This window comes from Ovis aries, chromosome 14 (assembly GCF_016772045.2).
Source record: "Ovis aries strain OAR_USU_Benz2616 breed Rambouillet chromosome 14, ARS-UI_Ramb_v3.0, whole genome shotgun sequence".
Classification (NCBI taxonomy): domain Eukaryota; kingdom Metazoa; phylum Chordata; class Mammalia; order Artiodactyla; family Bovidae; genus Ovis; species Ovis aries.
The window spans coordinates 42,373,883-42,392,742 of record NC_056067.1 but is presented as its reverse complement, the minus strand read 5'-3'; the positions used below and the strand labels follow the sequence as shown (position 1 = coordinate 42,392,742).

The 18,860-nt window shown below is 37.4% G+C and overlaps 1 protein-coding gene across 2 annotated transcripts in view; it reads right to left on the bottom strand.

Annotated features, from left to right (window-relative positions):
- Nucleotides 1-934: 934 nt before the first annotated feature.
- The window catches only part of ZNF507 (zinc finger protein 507), a 42,595-nt gene continuing 24,669 nt past the window's right edge, over nt 935-18,860 (bottom strand). For both annotated transcript variants that reach the window (XM_027978177.2, XM_027978178.2), the window contains 2 exons: nt 5,709-5,843; nt 935-5,583 (listed from right to left, as the gene is read on the bottom strand). In XM_027978177.2, coding sequence (XP_027833978.1) covers nt 5,214-5,583; nt 5,709-5,843 — 505 coding nt within the window. In that variant the 3' untranslated portion in view covers nt 935-5,213. The remainder of the gene's footprint in view (nt 5,584-5,708; nt 5,844-18,860) is intronic.

Here is an 18,860-nt window from a genome sequence, read left to right as displayed (position 1 = left end):
GGCACCAATTAAAAACAGAAATGTCTCTAAGAATTTACAGGGCCAAGAATGTTTATTTTACATGTTTGCTGCTTGATACAGAAGATCTATGTAGGTGAGTACTGTGACTTTTTCTTAGATCTACCAGTTTAATCCAGTTCTACATCAAAGGCAACCACAACCACACCCGACCTGAATCCGGTTTTAGGCTCAGAGAAGCTATTCATTATAAAGAGGTGGATCTGAGGCTCTTCTTTATATCCTGGATCATGCAAGTTAACTGGTCACCACGGTTGAGTGGATTAGCTGCCACGGTTACCTCCCACCACAGTTATCACTGAAGGGGTGAAGTAGGGAGGGTACATCAGCACCATAAGGTTGTCAGGAGGAAAAGGGTACTTTTTAAAACGGCATTATTATTTAATTATGTTATTTTAAACAAATGTTTGGCTTTAAGTAGAGATGATGAAACACTTAGGTTGAAGTTGTAAATGATGGGTAGGGCTATAGAAGACGACTATAAAAATTACAGAGGGAGAGATAATAGAGTTATAAAATAGTGCTATATAATAGAGTTTTCTGTATAAGAAGCCTTTTTTCTTTCTCAGAGCTTTAAAGCACAGATCATACCACAGTTCTATGTCGGAGGTCAGCAAACTACCAGATGATTTACTATTAAACAGACCGTAAGTTGGGTTTCATGGTGCGTGTATTTTCTAACAGCTCTTTTGTGCTGCTGTTGTACGTCAAACTTAGCCATATGCAATACGCAAATGACTGGGTATGGCTGTGTTCCAATAAAACTTACTTTTACAAATATGGGTGTCAGGCCAGATTTCAAGCACGAGCTGTCAGTTTACTAACCCCTCTTCTAAATCACCACAGATAAACAATGTGAGCCACATATGCAATCTAAAATTTTATAGCAGCTACACAAAAAAATAAGCAGGTGAAATTCATTTTCATATTTTATTTAATCCAAAATATCCCAAATATCATTTCAACAAGTAATCAATATAAAAAGCTATCAATGAGATACATTTAAAAAAATACGTCTTCAGAACTGTTGCATATTGTACACGTAGCATCCTAGTCATTACAAGTGCTCAGCAGCCACCTGTGGCTGGTGGCTACCAAACTGCACCACAATGTTCTGGATCTTCTGTGCTGGGATTTTTACAGCTATCTGGAGGCTGGCAAGAGTGTTGGGATTTGGCTCTTGAAAAGACAGGGGATATAATTATGCTGCCTCTGGGAGACAGGACAAGGGATTAAAGCTTTTGGGAAGAAATATGTGGCCTTGGACATTAGCAGTTGAGGTAGCCCGTGATTCTAGGGCAATGGAACTAGACCAATGATACAGTCAGACTCGCTTCACTTCCCAAAGCACTGAATCAATGCACATGCGAAATGCTAACTGCAGTTAGGAGAGCTAGTCTTCAGCACTTAGACTGTACCAGAATTTAAAGCATATATGGATGTGGAAGATGGCTGTGAAGCAAGGAAAAACAAACTTCAAAAATTATATTGAATTTTTAAAAAGATTAAAACAATCTAAATGCTTTTTCAATTACCTCTGTCCAACACAGTATAATGCTAGTCACCAACAGTTTAACATGTTACTAAGACACAATCATAACCCTTATTTTAAGCCTGGAGAAGTTCTTCATTATTTAAACCCAAATTTCTAAGTGGTTAAATCAACATTTCCAAATTAAGAATGGACATAACTTTTTGTTAATGAAACTTAGAGGCAAGTGTTTTTAACAAAAAATTTATTACCAAAATACAATATTAAAGTCAATACATGACAAACTCCTGTAAAGCAAAATAAATTATTCTAACATTGTACAGTATTTCCAAAGGTAGTTAAAGAAGCGCTAAGACCTTGCTTCACTGTTTATTGAACAGATAAACTGTTCTACCATGAACACAATCCTAGAGTTTTAGGCGTTAAGGCATGCAGCTTGATGTGCAGGATAATTATACAAAATGCAAATCATCCTATTTTAATAAGATACAGTGTCAGAATTAACTGTAGTCTTTACATGTCAGTGTTTCGGAAATTTTCAGACTTTGGCTATAGAAGCAATGCCGTAGTGTTACACAATACTTATTTCTTAAAAAAATACATGTATTCATGTTCATGAATATCAAACTCAAATTTCTATTAAATATATTTTATAGAATATTACTTAGAGCACCTTGCTGTACAATAAAAAAAAGATTAAATAAGTGTCTATGAAAACTAAAAATATAGTAAGTCTCAATAGAGAAGCCTGCTTGTCTCTGTCAAGCCAAGTACATTGCAGGAAGATACAATGTAAACATAGGTGCCCACCGCTTGCTTTGTGAGAAGAGACAAAAAAACAAATAGTAGCAAAGCCACTGATAGCTACCTCGAATAGACCGAAGATCTAGAATAAAGGCTTCAGTCAGTGTCACTACACTGCGCTGGTTGGACTCAGAACTGGAAGTCTACAGGTCAACTGGAATATAGGCATGGTACTGTTACAACACTGGGGATACCAACCATATTCTGGATTACTAGAGAAAGGGAAAATGATAGAGCCCTGATAAAATACTATTTATAATGATCAGAATGCATCATCTTCCCCCTCCCCACCTCTGCCTTATCCAGTAAGTTTGTTTTAAAAACTATGTTCACTATCAAATCTTAGAATTTAAGTGTTCAGCATGGAAAACAGATACTGAGTTTTCTATAATAAAAGATCGAGTACCAGTACATGTTATTCCTATATAAAGAGAATTCCTGCTGATTATTTTAATACCTATTTCTTCTAGAATTAAAATTGCATATTTAGTCTTCGTCAGTACTTTTAGAAATACTCAATTGTTCTTGGTGGAGACAGTTAACTTAAGGCTTGTCACAAAACTGTAATGGGAAAGTACAGAACATTTTTGGTCTATGGTTCCTCCTACAGGCCAGGAGAGAGCTTCTGGAGATATTTTAGGCTAGAGTCAGATGAATATTTACAGACTTTTGAACTTATGGGTTAATTTTTTTCCCATGAGCTAGGGAAAATTTAAATTTGTGATTCCAAATGGAAAATTAAATAACAACCAATGGAAGTGGTTTAAGGAAATGAAGAACGTTAATTTAAAAATTCATTGTTGAAATTTTGGGAATGTTGTTTAGTTATTAGTATTTTCCAAATGTAAAATTAAAGCCAAGGAAAATTTATGTAACAAAAAAATTCTTCTAAGGTTGTCAGTTTTCAGAATAATAGATTTTAATAAAGAAACACTGAGCCAGAGCCACCAGTAATGAAAAAACTGAGTGAAAACAATATAGTTATAATGGAACCATTTAAAATGTATCATTTGAACTTGAAATAAAATTTCAGTGTGTTTTACTCCTGAAAACAGGAGAAAATGAGAAAACCGATTGTATGGGGTCTTGGGTAATACAGTTTAGTATATATGAATTCATCTTCTCTTTTAAAAAGCAGATATCAGAAATGGATTAACTTTCACAAATAAATTAAAGCTACCTAAAATAAAGAGCTGAAAAGTTACAATCAATTCTGTTTGTTCAAATATCATCATCAAATGAGATTAAAAAAAAAAATCAGACAATATTTCAAGTGTCTGGCCTCGCTTACGTCGTTCCTAATGCTATCTGAAAAATGTTAATTCATTCGACTCATACCTGGACTTTGGGAACAGAATTCTTTCCTAAAATGTGTCTATGGAGTTTCCTATTCAAAAAAGTCTGTTTCAATGTTTTCTAAGCTTATGAGTCACAGCCTTAGCTCAAGAGGATGAAATGTCAAGGTGAGAAAGAGCACCATGAAGATGGCACACTGCATGGTGCCCCGGTCGCTTTCTGATTTGTAGGCAGAACTGACATTAACAGAACAATGCATACATAAATGAGCAGGACTACAAAAGCAAAACCAAAAACTCTGTTCTCTTTACCCTTTGAAATACGCTGTAATACAAAATGTGTAATTAACGAGAAGATTTCAACTATCTGATGGCAAGTTTTCATTGGCTTCCCATGTGTCCTATTGCACATCCAAAAAAAAAAAAAAAAAAGCAATTTCCTGGATAGGAGAAACCCAAATGGTTTTTGCTATTGGAAGTTTTAGAAACACTCTGAATTTTTACTATATTTTAGCCACATTTGGTTATACTTCGTATGCTAAGTATAACTAAATAAAAAACTAAAGGAAATAAAATCTCAATAGTAATACTCATTTGAAGGGGCTTCTGAATTTCATCCCACTTCCCCTAAATGATTTTTATTTAACAGTTTAAACTGTTTCCAAGGTCTCATGGCTAGATGCAGTTTCCTACTTTGTTGTTTTAACAGACTTTTTTAGATAACAAGCTTGGTCTAGTTTAGAAGAGCGGAGTAGAAGGCCTATATAACTGCTGAGAACACTGGGGTTTCTGTCAACACTCTGAGAAGAATCTCTGAGAAGTGCACTGTGCTCAACTAGTCACCATTTTTATGAACCTTGAGTTTTGATTTGAGGTTGGCAGGAATTCACCTTTCTCCTCTTTTGCTCACAAGACATTCGATGTAAATTTAAGACAATAATTTACTTTGTAAATGGCTACTTATAATCTAGATTTGGATTTAGAGATCTCTTTTCTTTCTAAAGAGTAAAGTATTACTAATATATCTCAGGTTGAGTGTAGATTTATTCCTATCAATCTGACGAAAGATTTGGATTGACCATCTCAAAGCCCTGTAATAATCTTTTTTTTTCTTGTTGATACCAAAAACCCTCAGACACTTGCCTCCCATTTCTCACAAGAGGCCTGTCATCCATGTCAAAATTGAGAATAAAGAAAACTAAGGTCTGCTTAAGACTGTGACACTTTAGTAACAGTACGTTTTGGAATAGTTCCTGAAAAGCCCCTTCTTAACTCTTCTGCTTGCATTTCTATACTATAATAAGCTTTTAATAATAAATACACTCAAACTAAGAGGTAACAGAAGGTTATTGTCAGGTTATATCTTTGCTGCCTCCTCAATCCATTTCCCCTCACTCAAAATGCTTAAATATTATTACCCCTTATCTATTTGGAATTTCTTTTATTACATTACAAATTTGGTTCCAAGGTACCATCTGTCATTTCCTCAAGAATCACACCTACTATTTCTTCTGTGTCTAGTAAGTTCCTGGACAGCACAAAGGGCAGACTGAAGTTTAAAGGAGTCTTCCTCGGCTGGTTTCCTCTTTGGATAACAATTCCATCTAATTTGTGTTTAGAGCTGTGTTGTGGTCCTTATTTAGGATGATGTTTACAATTTCACCCTCATGCTCTTTCATATGATCCAAGAGATTCTCTTTGCTGGTAGATTCAAAACCACATATACAACAACAGAAGAGTAAAACGCAATACTCCACGCCAGGAGGGGCCAGGCTGGAGTTTTTTTCTAAACTGCATGAGGTATTACTTGCAGGGCTTATCTTCTCATTCTCGTTGGGACCTTTGACTTCATTGGGAGCCTGGGGAATCAGCTCTGAGGATGACACCAAATTTTCTGAACTTCGAGAAGTGAGAGAATCAGCTCTTCCTTCACTGTTGTTTAATACTGTCTTTCCAGAGGACTTCCCCCGAATCCTTAAAACAAAACACATCAAATAGAGTTGGTTATAATGCAGACTAGTAGATTTAACTCTAACTTTACAGAAAAAAAAATATATGTAACAGTAATTTCTTTATATATAATAGTAAAGATCGAATACCTGCCACTTTGTGAAATTGCATCATTAATAGCCTTGTTTACTTGTTCGTAGTTGTAATTTTGGTCACTGGCATGCTTCCACATGTGAGACTTCAAAGAAGGAGGATGGCTGCACACATACCCACACAATGAGCATCTGAAAAACCAAGATGAAGGAAACCAGATGATCCCATGATTTCGTAACTGTTAAATTTGTTCTCCTGAGGACTTACTAGATATCACATTTCACTGAATCTAAGATGCCACTGATTATAAGAGACATAATGATATCAGAGGCTAAAATGTCCTAGTGCAGATCTCTCAGAATCAATGAAATAAAAGTATTTTACATTATAAAGAAATAATAAGAGTTAGGACACAAACATCCCAAATTACTTTAGCTATTACAGTATTTGGAAAGATTTCTAATATACTAACATGTGAAATCTTTGCACTAAATTATTTAACCACACACATTCACAAATAGACAAAATCAATTCTCTATAGTACTTTATTTCTTAAGAAAGCAAAAAGGAATTAAATAATTTTCAACATTAACTCTGTGCTTACTTATAAATTCACAGAAAATGTAAGTAGTAGTCCTGAAATGCTTCAACAATGTAGATTTCATAAGTAAAACAGGTACTTATCTTAAAGTTTCTAGTCCAAGTAATAATTGTTTGACATAATTGGGCACATTCAGTAAAATCTGAACTGAATAAACTACTTAAAAAAATTAACAGATTATTTTTAGAGCATGCTTATGTTTATCCTCTTTTCCTTCTGTACCCAATTCCTCCTACCATTAACATCTTGCATCAGTGTGGAATATTTGTTTCAACTGATGAACCGATATCGATACATTATTATTAACTAGTGTCTACAGTTTATATTAGGGTTCACTATGTTGTACAGTTCTATGTATTTTGATAAATGCATAATGCCATGAATCCATCATAACATCATGCTGAATACCTTCCCAACCTTAAACATCCTGGCACTCCACCTACTTATCCCTCCCACGCCCTAACCACTGGCAGTCACCAATCCTTTTATTGTCTCCATAGTTCTGCCTTTTCTAGAATGTTGCATATTTGGAATCATACTGCATACAGCCTCTTCACACTGGTTTCTCTCCCTTAGCCATTTGCATGTAAGTTCTTCCATGTTTTTTCAGAGCTTGAGAGGCCCCCCTCTCCATTGCTGAATAATATTCCACCAAGCTACCACATTTGTTACTGTTTTCTATTTGTTGTTCTTGTTCTGTTATTTTCTTCTACTCTTTTTCTGCTTTTGTGGTTTTCACTCAGCATACTGTATGATTCAATGTTTCTCCTTTTTAGCATGTCAGTTATACTTATTTACTTTATATTATTGGTTTCCCTAGTGTTTGGCAAATACATTTACAGCTAATCCAAATCCACCTTCAAGTAACACTATACTGGCTTCATAGATAGCTCGGTTACATTATGATACAATAAAGACATCTAGTTGCTCCCAAGTTTTGTCAATTATGAATAAAGCTTCTATTAAACATTCATGTGCAGGGTTTTCTGTGAATATAAGTTTTCATCATTTGTGTAAATACTTGAGAGTAGAATGTTTATCTTTTTAGGAAACTGCAAACACTTTTTAAAAGTCATTTTTATTAAATACTTAATTACCAATCTAACGAATCAGGTAACTTAACTGAACTCTTCACCACAACAAGAGAGTCAGCAGAGGGGTAAAAGAACCACTTTGAGACATGCCAGAACATTCTGTTCCTAATAAGGTCTGCTCTCAGGAGAAAGTATTTAACCAGAGCTTAACCTACTGGAGTTTTATCAGAGCATAACTGACCTGAGGGAAAGAAATACCCAACTCCAGGACACTCCAGCTATCTTGTCAACCAGGGGCTGGGGAGGGAGGGGGCTGAGAAGCACAGTTCACAGCCCAGAGGCACAGGATCACTAAAAAACTGAGACCTAGTCATGGACAACAGAGCACTTTCCCTCCCTTTACTTTTAACCATCACATTTCTAAAGTCCTACTGATAGCAGAGCCTTTTACCCAGTACATCATGCCTGATTAGCAAGAAAAAAAATTATAAGACATACTAAAAGGCAAAAACCAAAGTTGAAGAGACAGAGCAAGCACAGGAACAAGAGTCAGATACAGCAGGATGTTGGAATTATTAGACTGCTGATTTAAAACTATGATTAATAATTCTAAGAGTGCCAATGAATAAAATACATAGCATGGGAAAACAGATGAGTAACAAGGCAGAGAGATGGAAATTCCAAAAAAGAACCAAAAAAAAGAGATCAGAACCCTACAAAATGAAATTAAAAAAACAGATAACAGAAATGAGGAGTCCTATAATGGGCTTATTAGTGGACTGGATACACCTGAGGAAAGAAATCTCTGAGCCTGAGGATATCACAACAGATAGAACCCTCCAAACCAAAAAGCAAAAAAAAAAAAAAAAAAAAAGACTTGCAAAAACAGAATATACAACTACAAAAGGTGTAATCTATGTGTAATGGGAATACTAGAAGAGAGAAAGGAACAGAATAAATTTATTTTACACAATAATGACTGAGAAGTTCCCTAAATTAACATCAGATATGAAACCGTAGATACATGCCTCTCAGAGAACACCAAACAGGATAAATGGCAGAAAGATTACACGTAAGCCTATCAGTTTTGAACTACAGAAAATAAAAAGAAAAAAGGAGCCCGAGGGAAAGATAAGCAAAGAAGAATTAAATCAAACTTCTCAGAAACAATGCAAGAAAGTAGAGTGAACTATTCAAAGTGTTGAGAGAAAAATCAACCAACGTAGAGTTCTGTACCAGCAAACTTACTCTTCGAAAGTGAGCAGAAATAAAGACTTTTCCCAACAAACAAAGTTGAAGTAATCTGTTGCTGGTAAATCTGTCTTGCAAGAAAGGTTAAAGAAGTTCTTCAGAAAGAAGGAAAATGATCAAGTTCAGAAATGTGGATCTACACAAAGAAAGGGAAAACGTCAGATAAGGCATGTTGCTGCTGCTGTTTCATTGCTAAGTTGAGTCTGAATTTTTGCCACGCCTTGAACTGTAGCCCACGAGGCTCCTCTGTCCATGAAATTCCCTAGGCAAGAATACTAGAGGGGTTGCCATTGCTCCCTCCTGGGGATCTTTCTGATCCAGGGATCAAACCAGTGTTTCCTGCATAGAGAGGAGGATTCTTTACCACTGACCACCAGGGAAGTCCCAGATTAGGTGTAAGAGCGGGTAAAATAAAAGTTTTTCATTTTAATTGATCTGAGAGGTAACAGCTTATTTAAAATAATAATGGCAACAATACATTCGATTATGTATGCTTATGTATGTGTGTGCACGCGCATACACACACACACACTCTATGTATAAGTGAAATCAAAGAAGTAACGCAGATAATGGAACAGAAGAATTAGGTTATTTTATTATAATGTACTGGAGAAGGCAATGACACCCCACTCTAGTACTCTTGCCTGGAAAATCCCATGGACTGAGGAGAAGGGTAGGCTGCAGTCCATGGGGTCGCCAAGAGTCGGACACAACTGAAGCTGGGATACCCATGAGGCCAGTAATGTTACTTGAAGGTGGATTTGGATTAGCTGTAAAAGTGTATGCCAAACCCTAGGAATCCATTAATGAAAAGCAGAAAAAAATTAAGTACAACTGATATGCTAAGAAAGGAGAGAAAATGAAATCACATAACATGCTCAATGAAAACCACAAAAGGCAGAAAAAGAGTGAAAGAAAAAAAACAGAACAAGCGCAGCAAACAGAAAATGGTAACAAATATGCAACTATGAATTCAACTATTATCAATGGTCTAAATACACCAATTAAAAGACCGAGATTGGGACTTTCCTAGTGGCTCAGGGGATAAGAATCGCCTGCCAATGCAGAGGACAAGGGTTCAATCCCTGTTCTGTGAAGAGACTCCACTGCAATGAGAAGCCCACGCAACACAATGAAGAGTAGCTCCCACTCAGTGCAACTAGAGAAAGCCCGCGTGCAGTCCCAGTGCAGAGCCCAACAGAGACCCAGCACAACTAAAAATAAAGAGATTGTCAGGCTGGATCAAAAACAAGACCCAACTACATGTTGTCTATAAGAAACTCACTTTATAAAGACACATATCAAATGGATAAAGAATATCTAGAGTAACCCTAGAGGTAACATCATACTTAATAAGAAACTAAAAGCTTTCCTGATAAGTTTAAGAACAAAGCACAGATGTCTTGTCTCGCCATGCCTTTTCAACATCATAACTGAAGTCCCAGTTAATGCAATACAAATGTGTGTGTGTATACATGTGTACAGTTTGTTCATGTATCATCTGACTGTCTACACAGAAAATCTTAAAGCATATGCCAAAAAACTCCTAGAACTAATAAGTAATTATATCACGATTGGAGGACCCAAGATTAATACATAAAAAAAGTCAATTGCTTTCCTATATTCCAGCCATAAGCAGTATTTGAAATTAAGAACATTTAATCCCACTTACCTTAGCAGTACTGAAAACAAAATACTTAGGTATAAAACTAACAAAATATGTACAAGGTCTGTCTTTATGAAGAAAACCACAAAACTCTGATAAATCAAAGAGTTATAAATGTAGAGAGTGTCTATATTCATGGATAGGAAGACTCAATACTGTCAAGATGTTAGTTCTTCCCAACTGGATCTACAGATTTAATATTATTCCAATAAAAACCCCAACAAGTTATTTTGTAGATATTGACAAACTGATTCTAAAGTTTACATGGAAGGCAAAAGATCCAGAAAAGCCAACACAATATGGAAGGAGAAGGATAAAGTTGGGAGCGTGCCACCACACATCCATGGACTCAATAAAAGATGAGTAGTCACCAAGGTTTGAGTCACTGAGTGGGAATAAATACGTGGGATTCAGCTGATTTTTTTAGGGCAGGGAAACTACTTTGTATGATACTGTAATGGTAAATACATGTCATTATAAATTTGCTCAAATGCACAGAGTGTGCAGTATCAAGAGTAAACCCAAATATAAACTACAGACAGGATTACAATGATGCGTCAATATTGGCTTATCAATTCTCACAAATGTACTACTCTGGTGGGGAATGCTGATAATGGGGGAGGCTATGAATGTGTGGGGCACAGAGTATATGGGAGATCTTTGTGCTTCTGCTTGATACTGCAGTGAACCTAAACTGCCTCTAAAAATTAACCTATTAAAAATAAACTGACAGTGGGGCTTCCCTTACGGTCCAGTGGTTAAAACTGCATTTCCACTGCAGAGAGGATCAGTTTAGTTCAGTAGCTCAGTCGTGTCCGACTCTTTGCAACCCAATGAACCACAGCATGCCGGGCCTCCCTGTCCATAACCAACTTCCAGAGTCCACCCAAACCCATGTCCATTGAGTAGGTGATGCCATCCAATCATCTCATCCTCTGTTGTCCCCTTCTCCTCCTGTCCTCAATCTTCCCCAGCATCAGTCTTTTCACATGCATCAGCTCTTCACATGAGGTGGCCAAAGTATTGGAGTTTCAGCTTCAACATCAGTCCTTCCAAAGAACATCTAGGACTATCTCCTTCAGAATGGACTGGTTGGCTCTCCTTGCAGTCCAAGGGACTCTCAAGAGTCTTCTCCAACACCACAGTTCAAAAGCATCAGTTCTTCGGCGCTCAGCTTTCTTCACAGTCCAACTCTCACATCCGTACATGACCGCTGGAAAAACCATAGCCTTGACTAGATGGATGTTTGTTGACAAAGTAACGTCTCTGCTTTTCAATATGCTATCTAGGTTGGTCATAACCTTCCTTCCAAGGAGTAAGCATCTTTTGGCTGTAGTCACCATCTGCAGTGATTTTGGAGCCCAGAAAAATAAAGTCTGACACTCTTTCCCCATCTATTTCCCATGAAGTGATGGGACCAGATGCCATGATGTTTGTTTTCTGAATGTTGAGCTTTAAGACAACTTTTTCACTCTCCTCTTTCACTTTCATCAAGAGGCTCTTTAGTTCTTCTTCACTTTCTGCCATAGGGGTGGTGTCATCTGCATATCTGAGGTTATTGATATTTCTCCCGGCAATCTTGATTCCAGGTTGTGCGTCCTCCAGTCCAGTATTTCTCATGATGTACTCTGCATAGAAGTTAAATAAGCAGGGTGACAATATACAGCCTTGATGTACTCCTTTTCCTATCTGGAACCAGTCTGTTGTTCCATGTCCAGTTCTAACTGTTGCTTCCTGACCTGCATACAGGTTTTTCAAGAGGCAGGTTAGGTGGTCTGGTATTCCCATCTATTTCAGAATTTTCCATAGTTTATTGTGATCCACACAGTCAAAGGCTTTGGCACAGTCAATAAAGCAGAAATGATGAGATATTAATTTCTTTCCCTAAAGGCCTACTATTCCAGTGACTGAAGTCAACAGACTAGCCAGCTTCTTCATATTTAACTTAGCTTGTACCTTTAAAGTTTCAGAGACCTTTATATAAAAGTTCTTAAAAATATGAAAAGCTTTTATAAAAAGAATATATATATATACACACATGGCATTATTAAAACAATACTACTGTTATTCTTTTAATCTACTATAAAAGCCTGTTTTCCAGCATTTTATTCAGGATACCTGTATTGATAGTCCTAAGTGAGACTGGTATATAGTTTTCTGTTGCCCTTGCCAAATTTTAGTATCAATATTATTCTAATTTTATAAAAAGACTTTGAAAGCCTTTTTATAAAGGCTTTAAAGAAAAAAGAAAAAAACCTTTATAGAAAGGTGAAGGGCTTCCCCAGTGGTGCTAGTGGTAAGGAACCTGCCTTCCAATGCAGAAGACATACGAGACGCAGGTTCAATCCCTGGGTCGGGAAGATCCTCTGGAGGAGGGCATGGCAACCCACTCCAGCATTCTTGCCTAGAGAATCCCATGGACAGAGCAGACTGGAGGACTATAGTCCATACGGTCTCTCAAGAGTTGGACACAACTGAAGCGACTTAGCAGGCATCGCCATGTTCTTCATGGGAGGCTTATTTTAGGAACACAGAGAATTTAATAGGAAATATATTATAATAAATCATTATTTGAAAGGATTGGAAAGAGACAAGTCATTTTCACTGATGTGACTGAAGGAAAATTATTATGGACAACTGAAGCAAAAACTAAAGCAGGAAAGCATAATGAATCTCCATTTCTCAACTCCAGTAATTACTGACATTTTGCTCATCTTGTTTCATGTATTCCCTCAAATTGCCCTGATTTCTGCAGAAGTGGTTTATTTGAATGAGGATCCAAGTAGGATCTATACAGTTATCCCTGGGTATATGCAGGGAACTGGTCCTAGGACCTCCCATAGATATCAAAATCTGAGATGCTCAAATCGCTCATGTGAAATGGTATATATAGTACTATACTGCATTTGGTTGGCATCTTGAACTCTTTTAATATGTAATAATTCTTTCTTTTCCCCATCCCCCTCACGCCATTAGTATGTTGAAGACTCCAGGTCATCTGCCTCCTAGAACGTTTCACAAGCTGTACTGATTACTTTCTGTTAGTGTCACATTTCTATATTCCCCACATCTTTTTTTTTTTTTTTTTGTAAGTGGTAGTGAGAGATCTAGAAAAGTTTCTAAACCTTTGCACTTGACATTTGGGCTAGACAATTCTTTATTGTGGGGGCTGCTCTGAGCACTACACGATGGTTTCAGCAGCATCACTTTCCTCTACCCATTAGGTGCTGCTAGCATCTTCTCTTCCTCTTGTGACAACCAACAATATCTCCAGACACTGCGAAATGTCTCATCTGGGGACTACTGACGTAGAGGTTTTATCAGATTCAGGGTTAGTTTTTTCCATTTCTATTCTTTTTCAAACATAACTTCATGGGTACAGCTGTGTTCCCTACCACATTTTAGGAGGCACTTGAATCAGGCTGATAACACCTGAACCCAATTAACACTCAATAAAATTTCTCACCAAAATATGCTAGGCAAATAATGCTTCAACATGAAAAAATGTATCTACCTAAACCCCCCAACTAGCATAAAGCTCAAAGCAGAAACATCAGAAGCATTCCCATTAAGCCCAAGAACAAAGTAAGGATGGTCACTATCCCCACAGTTATTTAGAACTGGGGAGGCATTTCGTCATTGCTGTTCAGTCACTCAGTCATGTCTGACTCTTTGCGACCCCATGGACTGCAGCACACCAGGCCTCCCTGTCCATCACCATCTCCTGGAGCTTGCTCAAACTCATGTCCATTGAGTCAATGATGCCATCCAACCATCTCATCCTCTGTTGGCCCCTTCTCCTCTTGCCTTCAATCTTTCCCAGCATCAGGGTCTTTTCTCATGAATCACCTCTTTGCATCAGGTGGCCACAGTATTGGAGATTCAGCTTTATCATCAGTCTTTCTGATAGAATACTCAGGGTTGATTTTCTTTAGGATTGACTGGTTTGATCTCCTTGCTGTCCAAGGAACTCTCTAAAGACTTCTCCAGCACCACAGTTGGAAACCATCAATTGTTTGGCACTCAACCTTCTTTATAGTCCAACTCTCACATCTGTATATGACTACTGGAAAAATTATAGCTCTGCCTATACGGACTCTGGTCGGCAAAGTGACATCTCTACTTTTCAATATGTTGTTTAGGTTTGTCATAGTTTTTCTTCTAAGCAGCAAGTGTCTTTTAAAAAATTTCATGGCTGCAGTCACTGTCCGCAGTGATTCTGGAGCCCAAGAAAATAGTCTGTCACTGTTTTCATCTTTTCCCTATCTATTTGCCATGAAGTAATGGGACCAGAGGCCATGATCTTAGTTTTTTTGAAAGCTATTCTAAGCCAGTTTTTTCACTCTCCTCTTTCAACTTCATCAAGAGACTCTTCAGTTTTTGTTTTTTGCCATTAGTGTGATGCCATCTCCATAACTGAGGTTATTGATGTTTCTCCTGGCAATCTTGATTCCAGCTTGTGCTTCATCCAGCTGGGCGTTTCACATGATGTACTCTGCATATAAGTTAAACAAGCAGAGTGACAATACACAGCCTTGACATACTCCTTTCCCAATTTTGAACCAGTCTGTTGTTTCATGTCTGGTTCTGTTACTTCTTGACCTGCATACAGGTTTCTCAGGAGGGATGTAAGATGGCCTGGTATTCCCATTTCTTGAAGAATTTTCCACAGCTTGTTGTGATCCACATAGTCAATGAAGCAGTAGATATTTTTCTGGAATTCCCTTGCCTTTTCTATGATTCAACGGATGTTGGCAATTTGACCTCTGGTTCCTCTGCTTCTTCAAATCCAGGTTGTACATCTGGAAGATCTTAGCACTGACATATTGATTGCAGCACTTTAACAGCATCATCTTTTAGGATTTAATATAGCTTAGCTGGAATTCCATCACCTCCACTAGCTTTGTTGGTAGTAATGCTTCCTAAGGCACACTTGACTTCACACTCCAGGATCTCTGGCTCTAGGTGAGTGATCACACCATCATGGTTATCCGGGTCATTAAGATCTTTTTTGTACAGTTCTTCTGTGTATTCTTGCCACCTCTTCTTTATCTCTTCTGCTTCTTTAGGTTCATACCATTTCTGCTCTTTATTGTGTCCATCTTTGTAAGAAATGTCTCCTTGATATTTATAATTTTCTTGAAGAGATTTCTAGTCTTTCCCATTCTATTGTTTTCCTCTATTTCTTTGCACTGTTCACTTAAAAAGGCTTTCTTATCTCTCCTTGATATTCTTTGGAACTCTGCATACAGATGGGTTTATCTTTCCTTTATTCCTTTGCCTTTTGCTTCTCTTCTCAACTATTTGTAAGACAACCATCTTGCTTTCTTGCGTTTCTTTTCCTTGGTGATGGTTTTAGTCACCACCTCCTGTACAATGTTATAAACCTCTGTTGACAGTTCTTCAGGCACTCTATCAGATCTAATCCCTTGAATCTATTTGTCACTTCCACTGTATAATCATAAGGGATATGATTTAGGGTATACCTGAATGGTTAAGTGGTTTTCCCTACTTTAAGTCTGAATTTGGCAATAAGGAGTTTATCATCTGATCAGCTCCTGGTCTTGTTTTTGCTGGCTGTATAGAGTTTCTCCATCTTTGTCTGCAAAGAATATAACCAATCTGATTTCAGTATTGACCATCTGGTGATGTTCATGTGTAGAATTGTCTCTTGTGTTGTTGGAAGAGAGTGTTTGCTATGATTAGTGTGTTCTCTTGCCAAAACTCTGTTAGTTTTTGCCTGCTTCATTTTGTACTCCAAGACCAAACTTGCCTGTTACTCCAGGTATTTCTTGACTTCCTACATTTGCATTCCAGTCCTCTATGATGCAAAGGACATCTTTTTTTGGTGTCCTTTAGTTCTAGAAGGCCTTGTAGGTCTTTATAGGACCATTTAACTTCATCTTCTTTGGCATTAGTGGTTGGGGCATAGACTTGGATCACTGTGATACTGAATGGTCGGCCTTGGAAATGAACTAAGATCATTCTGTCGTTTTTGACATTGCACCCAAGTACTGCATTTTGGACTCTTTGGTTGACTATGAGGACTACTCCATTTCTTCCAAGGGATTCTTGCCCATAGTAAGATAAAATGGTCATCTGAATTAAATTTGTCCATTCCCATCCGATTTATTTCACTGATTCCTAAGACGATATTCACTCTTTCCCTCTCCTGTTTGACCACTTCTAATTTACCTTAATTGATGGACCTAACATTCCAGGAATATTGCAATACTGTTCTTTATAGCATCTGACTTTCCTTTCAGTTACTAGTCAGTACAATTAGATAACAGAAAGAATATGTGTAAATATCATAAAGGCATGGTTGAGAAAAGTATTTGCAGATAATACAATTATGAACCTGGCAATCCAACAGCAATTAATCACAAGTAATAAGATAATTCAATAATTATATAAAGCTAACATGCTGTATACATCAAATTTCCCCACATAACAATACTGAAAACTAGGAAATGATCCAAGTTATAAGAGCAATAGAAAAAAAAAGGAATAAGCCTAACAACAAGTGTGTGTGTGTAGGCAGTCCTTGCCCTGTAATATTTCTGACATGAATGGATTTCAGTTACTATGGCGTATAGTTAGATGAGTCTCCTAACACCACTGTTCAAATTTCAAAGTATTACTAACTGTGAGTAACTGTAGTGTACAAACTTCACTAGGAGCTCTTTGGTCCACTCTGAAAACGATAGGACAAAATATAATCAGTGACTAATTTATGTCATTTCTTTCAAAGTCTGTCAGTGATTAGTCAGTTGCTTCTATTAATTCAGTCACAGACAGCAAAGTGTATAGTTATGTTGCCTCCTTGTATCCCAGTGATAAATTCACGTAACAATTTACAAAAATGGATGATCCAAAAAGAGAACTGGCCAACAAAATGGAAGAACACACAGCAAGAAACCCGAAAGTGGTAACGGTGGAAGTGCAATTAGACACGAACGTAAATGGAGTTAGAGAACAGACAGCTGAGCAGAGGAAAGCCGATGTTGCCACTGCTGCCGCAGCTCCGGGTATGCAGCCAGCGATCGCCAGACACAAACAAGGAGAGCCGTGCCCAGGGAAAGTCAGGCCAGGGAAAATTTCATGGAACAGAAACTCCTGGAGATGTTTCATGACAGCTAAAGAGCAGAGGATAAAATGTTCGGAGTTGATCCCTACTTAGGAGTATGGCCACTGGCCAGGGCACAGGAAAACTGCTCAGCCTGTGCTATAAGGCATACAGTGAGAACACAAGCTGCTACTGCTGCTAAGTCGCTTCAGTCGGGTCTGACTCTATGCGACCCCACAGACGGCAGCCCACTAGGCTCCTCTGTCTCTGGGATTCTCCAGGCAAGAATACTGGAATGGGTTGTCATTTCCTTCTCCAATGCATGAAAGTGAAAAGCAAAAGGGAAGTCGCTCAGTCCTGCCCGACTCTTAGTGACCCCATGGACTGCAGCCTACCAGGCTCCTCCGTCTCTGGGATTTTCCAGGCAAGAGTACTGGAGTGGGGTGCCATTGCCTTCTCCGAGAACACAACCACTGTGCAAACTATTCTTGAGAAGTTTCTTGCAAAGAAATAAAACACTCATTTTCAGTGTTTCTAAGTTTTAAGCTACAGTGTACTAAGTTAATATTACTTTTAGTATTTTTCATTTCCTTATACATCCGTAACTAACAGTAAAAGAGCTTTTAATTTTTAATTAAAAAAATAATAGAACAATTGTAGCTTTCACCGTTGAGATAGCTTTACATAATTTCAGCTTGCCAATCATTTTTATGGTCCCATACTATTGGACAAACTGAGAACTATCTGTATACTTAATGCATACATGTATGTATGCATGGATATATACACATACAAAACAAGAAATGTTCACAATAATATAAATGGAGAAAACTCTGCATGCTTATGAGGGACAACTGGTGACTTGAAAAAAATGGAAGAGCCCAAACCTTATTTGTATAACGTTGTAAATTTTTTCTAAATTAATCTAGAAGCTTACCATGATCACAATACAAATAGCAACAGAATTATTTTTAAGAGGAAACTATGACAAGCTGCTTCTGAAGTTCTTCCGTGCACATATGTATTACCCAATCAAAACCTCAAACAAGAAATGGAATTATCCACAAAATCTACATACTTCACTTCCTTATCACCATTTCTCCCACAGAATTTGGAAGTTTGCATATACAATTGGAAAAATGATTTTTTTCATTTGTGAAATGAAAAAGAGTGGTATAAAGTGTCCCTGCAATTTTACAAAATGATAAACCCTGGGTTCACAATAATTGCTGAAGGAGAAGACTACCTCTATCTTAAGACCTCTTTGTGGGTTCCTCTAAGATCTCATACCTGTTCCTCCTCAAAAGAGGCATCACTTCTTTGAATTTTGTATATGATTTGTTTACTTTTCCTTAGTTTTACCTTTATGTAGACCATCCCCATCGAAAAGAAATGCAAAAAAGCAAAATGGCTGTCTGGGGAGGCCTTACAAATAGCTGTGAGAAGAAGAGAGGTGAAAAGCAAAGGAGAAAAGGAAAGATATAAGCATCTGAATGCAGAGTTCCAAAGAATAGCAAGAAGAGATAAGAAAGCCTTCTTCAGCAATCAATGCAAAGAAATAAAGGAAAAGAACAGAATGGGAAAGAC